The 7,323-nt window shown below is 50.5% G+C and overlaps 2 protein-coding genes across 2 annotated transcripts; both read right to left on the reverse strand.

Moving 5' to 3' along the window:
* ETH_00018815 (uncharacterized protein) lies at positions 1–594 on the reverse strand (the record flags this gene model as incomplete). The annotated part of the gene is made up of 3 exons (XM_013379887.1): positions 1–61; positions 163–317; positions 471–594. Coding segments are annotated over 3 exons (340 nt in total), but the record flags the coding sequence as incomplete, so codon positions are not given.
* A 5,134-nt stretch (positions 595–5,728) lies between these two features.
* Positions 5,729–6,852, reverse strand: ETH_00018820 (SAG family member; the record flags this gene model as incomplete). The annotated part of the gene is made up of 4 exons (XM_013379888.1): positions 5,729–5,837; positions 5,934–6,319; positions 6,421–6,575; positions 6,729–6,852. 4 exons carry the CDS (start codon positions 6,850–6,852, stop codon positions 5,729–5,731), a joined length of 774 nt encoding a protein of 257 aa, XP_013235342.1.
* Positions 6,853–7,323: the final 471 nt, after the last annotated feature.

Raw genomic sequence — 7,323 nt, forward strand, 5'->3', positions numbered from 1 at the left:
CGTACGTGCCACTACTGAACTCATTGCCGGTTCTCTCACTGGCTGATTTCCCCGCTGCCGGCTGAACGAAAACGGCAGGTCGGTACGAGCATGTAGGGGATGAATCAGGAAAATGCTGGACGCGAGGTAAAGAAGGTGAGAAAAAGAAGATGCGGAGCTTACTGGTATCAACTCTTTGCACAGTGGCTCCCACGGTGTTACTGGGACCAAAGCAGGAAGACGCTTTGCTCCTTCGCTACCTCCTGGTTGCTGAAGCTTGCTCAGTTTAGCAGCTTCACGAGCAGCGTTGACCTCGGCGAGGCACGTGCCGTCATCCCCTGAAGTCACAAGAAAGTCATGACAGCCAACTCTCGTGTTTGCATGTTAAATGGGCTTCGTTCCCGATTGACTGAGGTCCTATGTGTGAAGAGTGGCCAGAGAAAACGTGGCTGCATTCAGTGCTCCACATTGTTCAGGCTTCTCAAGCTCACCGAGATTCACAGAGTACGAAATTGTAGGTGAATCAGCCGGCTCTGACTGAGCCTCTCGTGGACAAGCAGCGAGCAGAATCAAACAGGCGTTTGCCAGATAGAAGAACTTGAGGGAGGGCGCCATTTTCAGCAACTTATACTGAAATGTCTGGCGAAACTGATGCCAGATATATTTGAGGGACTTTGGAGTTTAGGCAGAGTAATGCATCGGACACAAGAAAACCATGCAGCTCCGTGAAGCTCTGCAGAAGTCTGGTCCAGTGAGGTCCACACAGTGACCGAGCTAGCCATTGCTTCAACTTGAAACTGAGTCTATCATAGAAAGTGCGTGATATATTACTACAAATCGCTAATGAATGTATTTAACTAATTCAGGTACTGCTTTCGGGAGGCTGAATAGCGCAGACTCTAGAGGTAACTTGGGTCGCACGCAGAGTACCACTAAACAAGAAGTAGCAAAGGGAGCCGAAGGAACATTTCCTTCTACGAAAGTCATACTGTGGCTTCTTTATGTGTGAACTATCTTTTTCTTAGATTGTTTCAATTCCCTGATGCCCCAAGCAGCTGACCGTTTTGCTCAATCAAGGGACGAAATTGACTCGTATGAAGTCTGCTTGTTGGCTTTAAAATGTAGGGAGTGTCTGCCGGAAAACTTTTCTTTGTGCAGCTTTGTTTCTTAACAACACAGTTGCAGTGACTCTTGGTGGCCCAGAATGGGTGTGCCTGACGGAGTTACCCTGTGGCGCCTGACAGGCTGGAGGTACAGGTGACGTTGCGCCAATCTGAACGCAGTGCGCGTGCCCGTTTTCTTTCTCCAAAGCTCCCTAGCCTGAAATCAAGTTTTTTCTAAACTAGTTTGAATAAATGGAGCTCGTGAGCTGGCTTTCAAAGAGCCCTAGTTCCTCATTTTTCACCAGCGATCACCACACTCTCTGGTATTACTGAAATCGAGCCACCTTAATAGTTGTAGATATGTTCTGCATTCAATTGACTAGCCTCCTCCATATTCTAATATCGCTAAAAGGAGTCCGAAAACAGATGTAAAATAACTCGAAAAAGTCGTGCGAGGCTTTGCTGCAAAGTGTCACTCGTGGTCAAGGATAAGTTACGCTCCATTGAAGTCGGCTGTTCAAGATGCCAGTTTTGCTTACCTGCCTACAACTGCAGTACGGTACTCAACAGCTCTCGTCCGCCGATAGGATACGTTAGCTGCACGTGCCTTCTTGTTTAGAACCCCGCAACTGGCTCGCAGGCAAGTGTGGAGTTATGAGAGCTTGAGCTCTGCTTCCCCGCTATGACACGAAAGCCACGCTCCTTCTATCTCAATGACAGTGCGCACAATTTTATTATCACTATTTTGAGCAACTAACCTAGCCTCAGCACTCTCGGAGTGCCGACGGTACACTCGGGGTCACTTTTCGTGTGCGGTGGCACTAGCTCTTTGAATTGGAGGGAAGGTGCACTACGTTGTTTCACTGGGGCAGTGCACAGTAGCGTGGGACACGGCCTGCGGGAAGAAACAAGAGCAGCGATGCGGGCACGCATCAGGGCAGGCTGGCATTGACGGAAAAATTAACCGGTTACGGCGGATGCAGCTAGAGATGCTCACAGCTTACTGAAGCCACGTTTCGTCAAAAAGTGCCCCTATCCTTGGACGCCTTTCATGGCTTCGTCTTTGTTGCTCAGCCAAGTGTGCTCGCTGTTGCTGTGGAAGCCTTCCGAGCTGCTGAGCGGCTATGAACGGCGCTGCATCCAAAGCGGTTCGTCCAGAGAGTAGTGTCGATGCGAGATTTCAAGAAGTGGTTCACGTGTTTGTGGCAGTGCCTACTTACTAGAGGCTCGCAATACCATCATGCCCTCGTGCCGTCAGCCGGCACCCGAGTCCTGCCCAAATTGACTGCTCCGAGAGCGTTCTTCGTGACACGAAAGTCACGCTCCCTCTATCTCAATGACAGTGCGCATAACCTTATTCTCACTATTTTGCGCAACTAACCTAGCGTCGGCACTCTTGGAGTGCCGACGGTTCATCAAATTACGCGATAAACCGCAGTGTAGAGCCTCAAGTTTGCGCACGTACGTCGAGGCCGAAGCCGATGCAGTCCACGAATTTCAAAGCAAACATTCGACGTGCTCACCTTCTTATGGAAGCGGGGCCTGTTGAGATTTCCTGCAGTGCCTTTGCCCATGATGTGCAGCCGACAAAGAAGTGGCCAGGCTCCCCATTCGCCCCGCCACACAAGGCGAAATGCCATGCCACCCTATACTTCCTAGGAATCGATGTAAGCTGCCATGTGCAGATGAGCGATAGTTTGCTTGCACTCCATCGTCATTCAGCGCTTGTTTGAGTGGTGGCTTTGGCGGAGGCAATTTCTCCATGCATTTCATCAATTTCCCTTCATTTGCTCATGAGACCCACTCTATCTGAGCTGACCGGCACGTTGTTGTGTAGGCGACTCAATTTCGCAAGTGGAAAAAGGCCACCCTATCTCTTCACAGCCTTTATTAAACCCACAGGCTGTATGACTAAGTGTGCGTACTGAGACCACTGCTTGAACGTGTCATGAGAATGCACCAATGATTGCGCGGATTCAGCTGCTGCTGCGCTGTGGGCACATGATTACACGCCTCTAAAAATGCGCTTCGCTATTTGCCCCTGTTCGGAACGCCAGCCAACTGCGGCTCCTCCCCTTTGTTAACAAGCTGTCCAACAGGCCTTAGTGGATGCGGTGTAGAGAAGAAACGTTGTCTGAAGTCTGGAGGACTTCCTTTGCACTACGCCATGAAGGCACACGCTAGAGTGAGCATCACAGCCTCGATAAGTTGAAAAGCGCGAATGGTAGTGGCATTGAGCATTGGGTGCGCCTTTGCTCCACAAATGCTCAATCTTCATATAGCACTGCGTGCGCAACTCCTCCACCACTTCTCAAGATCTTTTCGCTTGATCTACACCAAGCTACAACTGGATATGCAGAAGTGACAGACCACTTTCCTTCATCCTGGACGTTCCCTAAGTAGGGCTAAGGAAGGAATCGGACGCTGAATGCAAGGCAGGATAGCTTCGTCAGAACTTCAATGCTTCGCCGTATGTATGGCACCATGTACACGTCCTTCCAGTGTCCTAACGCCTGCGCCATGGGGAATGAAGGCGCGACTGGGCAGCAACTACTGGAAGAGCAGCTTGTCAGTATTCAACTGAATCAGCAGAATCCCTACTTGCCCGCCTGATGAGGTCAACAGCTTGACAATCAGCGGAGCTCCTTCGGAGCTTCTTTACGTGCCCCGTAGCTTCGAACGACGTCTCAAGCTCTTAATGTCTGGTGGTCTCAGGAAGGGTAGAAGAAGCGTGAAGATAGTTCAGCTGCTCCGAGGGCCGGGAGTTCCTGACCCTTGCTGCCGAACAGCGCGAAACAAAGCAACGCCTTTGGAGAGCCGAGAGTGGGCTTCTTTCCACAGATCAGGACTGCTCACGGGCCGCGGTGACGGCAGCACTAAAGTAGGGGAGCACAAACAGGACTTCTAGCTAAGACAATGTAGCTTTTCCCGTAACTCGGCCCAGCACAAAACCATACGTGGCTGTCCTTTTCGCCAACCACAACTTTGGAAGTGTAAAGTGGTTGAATACTGCAAGTGTAAAGTGGTTGAATACTGCAGAGCAAGACTTTCGGAGGCGTTGGTCAGGGCATAGTAGAGTTTCGCTTTTGCTGTATCTTTTTATTGCCTGAACCAATCGGTGCGTTCAGTATTTGCACCCGCAGATGCTGTTCTAGTCCGGAAGGTGACTGGCTAGATTGCAGTGGATGCGTGGGGCGCGTAGGGCGGCAAGGGAGACTTTGGTCGGAATGGTCTGCAGGGTGTGCTCACAGAGAACACATGAATTTCGCCAGGGCTGCCTTTTAGTTGCCTGCCTGTGTGCTGCAAGCTGCACTTTCCTTCCACAACAGCATCAGTGCAAGTTACAGTCTTATTACACTTTCATGCTCTGCACTTGTTTGTCTGTAGTGGGACGTGGGGAGGCGTTGTGGCACTGTTTATTATCGGTGGGACGAGCAACGTCATCCACGTAAAACACGTTCCTTCCGTCAACACATCAGCAGTAGTCACTGGTACCTCGTGACGTATTGGAATAAATGACTCGATTAGGCCCTCAGGTGCTGGAGTAGGACCTATCAATTTTAGCTTCATCAACAGGTACTTCAAAGGCGACGCAAATCGGTCAAAGGCGACACAAAATGCTGCGGAACTGCTTACTGTTAATGGAAGAATAAGCGCTTAACTAGGTACAAATGAATCTGTGCCCCACCAACACCTCCGCTGAATCCTTGATTATGACGCATGTGGCAAGCGACTGTGAAGCTGCCACCTCTGGCCCATCAATCGGCAACATCGTAGGCATCCTCTCTCAGATACAAACAGCCGCTGGTCATCACTGGGATAACAGCGCTGTACTTAGTCGTCATTGCAATATCAAGACTCTGCTGCAGGCAAGGTCGCATTGGCTTCACAAGCTGCTGCAATAGTGCAGCAGCATTGTTACTGCAGGTCCACTCACGTTGACTACGGGTGTCTTTTGCTACAAGTCTTTCATCGTTTGTTCTCCGCAGCTGAGCTCACTCAGACTGCACTTGACGCCTGCAGTACTCGGTACGTGACTGTTTAACCGAATCATGCTGAGCTCGGCAGATGCACTACTCTTCTCCCCACCTGTAGCCGCAACTACACGGCGCTTGAAAGCATCACCGGCCTAGCTAACAACACGAAACTCTGCCGCGAAGCATTCTGAGCGGCGCCACGAAACGCGCCTTCAAACCCTGAAAAGGCCTCCGCCCGTCCCCCCAAACGCTTCTGCCTTTTCTCGCTTAACCAAATAAACAACTCGCGTGTGTCTCTCAGGCCTGCTGAGCCAATAATAAACGTAGCCGCCAATGCAGTCGCCACTCGTGAGGCGTTTCTTGTCGTGTCTCAAAACGAACACCAGAAACTCTAAATATATTCATTTCGAAAAACTCGAGCTGCCTGACTCAGCTTAGGCTGTTGCTCTGCATACCTGGCCACTGGCTGCACGTGGCAGCACAGCAGCACAGCGCGACAATTGTCTTGAAACGCAAGAACGTGTCTAATCCACTGCTCTCATGCAAGGGTTTTCCCTGTCATCGCGTGGGCAATCACTGTAGATTTAAATGCGTGCAAATGCATCGAACTCGACATCAGCAGCACGACGCACTTGAGTCGTGAGTTCTGCAGCCTTCGAAACGAGACTCTCAAAGGAAAGCAATGCTCAGCGACGCTGCGGCGAGCGCTACGAGACTCGGGACGGCGACTGAGGCTGAGCCGGTAATCGAACGCGATATTGCGTTCCATTGATCTTGCCTGCACAACATGAGGCAGCAAAGAACTCCGTGCTTTGAGGACGTACAGCTGGACGGCAACGAACTAGAACTGATGGATAGGTCTGGGTAGGCTTACGTGAAGGGAGCAGATTCGTTTTCTTTGAGTATATCAGGCGTGGTCATGCATAGCAAAGCGTAGCCATGTCGTTGTGTTCCTGATCCTTCTTGGCCTTGCCGGGATTGATTCGTTGTTGTTTCAGTGCATGTGACGACCCTGCAGTCTGCAGTCGCATCTTTTGAAGGGTTGTATAGAGCCACGAAGGAAATGTTGTCTTGCTTGCTGTAGAGCGTCGTGTTGTCTTTGTACGCTGGAGGTACTCCACTGAAGTTCTTGTAGGCTGCTTTCCAGTGGTCGACTGCAGCACTGCAGTTGGGCGTGGCGGAATTCAGGGCAATGTAGGCGTACGTGCCACTACTGAACTCATTGCCGGTTCTCTCACTGGCTGATTTCCCCGCTGCCGGCTGAACGAAAACGGCAGGTCGGTACGAGCATGTAGGGGATGAATCAGGAAAATGCTGGACGCGAGGTAAAGAAGGTGAGAAAAAGAAGATGCGGAGCTTACTGGTATCAACTCTTTGCACAGTGGCTCCCACGGTGTTACTGGGACCAAAGCAGGAAGACGCTTTGCTCCTTCGCTACCTCCTGGTTGCTGAAGCTTGCTCAGTTTAGCAGCTTCACGAGCAGCGTTGACCTCGGCGAGGCACGTGCCGTCATCCCCTGAAGTCACAAGAAAGTCATGACAGCCAACTCTCGTGTTTGCATGTTAAATGGGCTTCGTTCCCGATTGACTGAGGTCCTATGTGTGAAGAGTGGCCAGAGAAAACGTGGCTGCATTCAGTGCTCCACATTGTTCAGGCTTCTCAAGCTCACCGAGATTCACAGAGTACGAAATTGTAGGTGAATCAGCCGGCTCTGACTGAGCCTCTCGTGGACAAGCAGCGAGCAGAATCAAACAGGCGTTTGCCAGATAGAAGAACTTGAGGGAGGGCGCCATTTTCAGCAACTTATACTGAAATGTCTGGCGAAACTGATGCCAGATATATTTGAGGGACTTTGGAGTTTAGGCAGAGTAATGCATCGGACACAAGAAAACCATGCAGCTCCGTGAAGCTCTGCAGAAGTCTGGTCCAGTGAGGTCCACACAGTGACCGAGCTAGCCATTGCTTCAACTTGAAACTGAGTCTATCATAGAAAGTGCGTGATATATTACTACAAATCGCTAATGAATGTATTTAACTAATTCAGGTACTGCTTTCGGGAGGCTGAATAGCGCAGACTCTAGAGGTAACTTGGGTCGCACGCAGAGTACCACTAAACAAGAAGTAGCAAAGGGAGCCGAAGGAACATTTCCTTCTACGAAAGTCATACTGTGGCTTCTTTATGTGTGAACTATCTTTTTCTTAGATTGTTTCAATTCCCTGATGCCCCAAGCAGCTGACCGTTTTGCTCAATCAAGGGACGAAAT

The sequence above is a fragment of the Eimeria tenella genome, genomic scaffold (genome assembly GCF_000499545.2).
Source record: "Eimeria tenella Houghton genomic scaffold, Eth_scaff413, whole genome shotgun sequence".
Taxonomy (NCBI): domain Eukaryota; phylum Apicomplexa; class Conoidasida; order Eucoccidiorida; family Eimeriidae; genus Eimeria; species Eimeria tenella.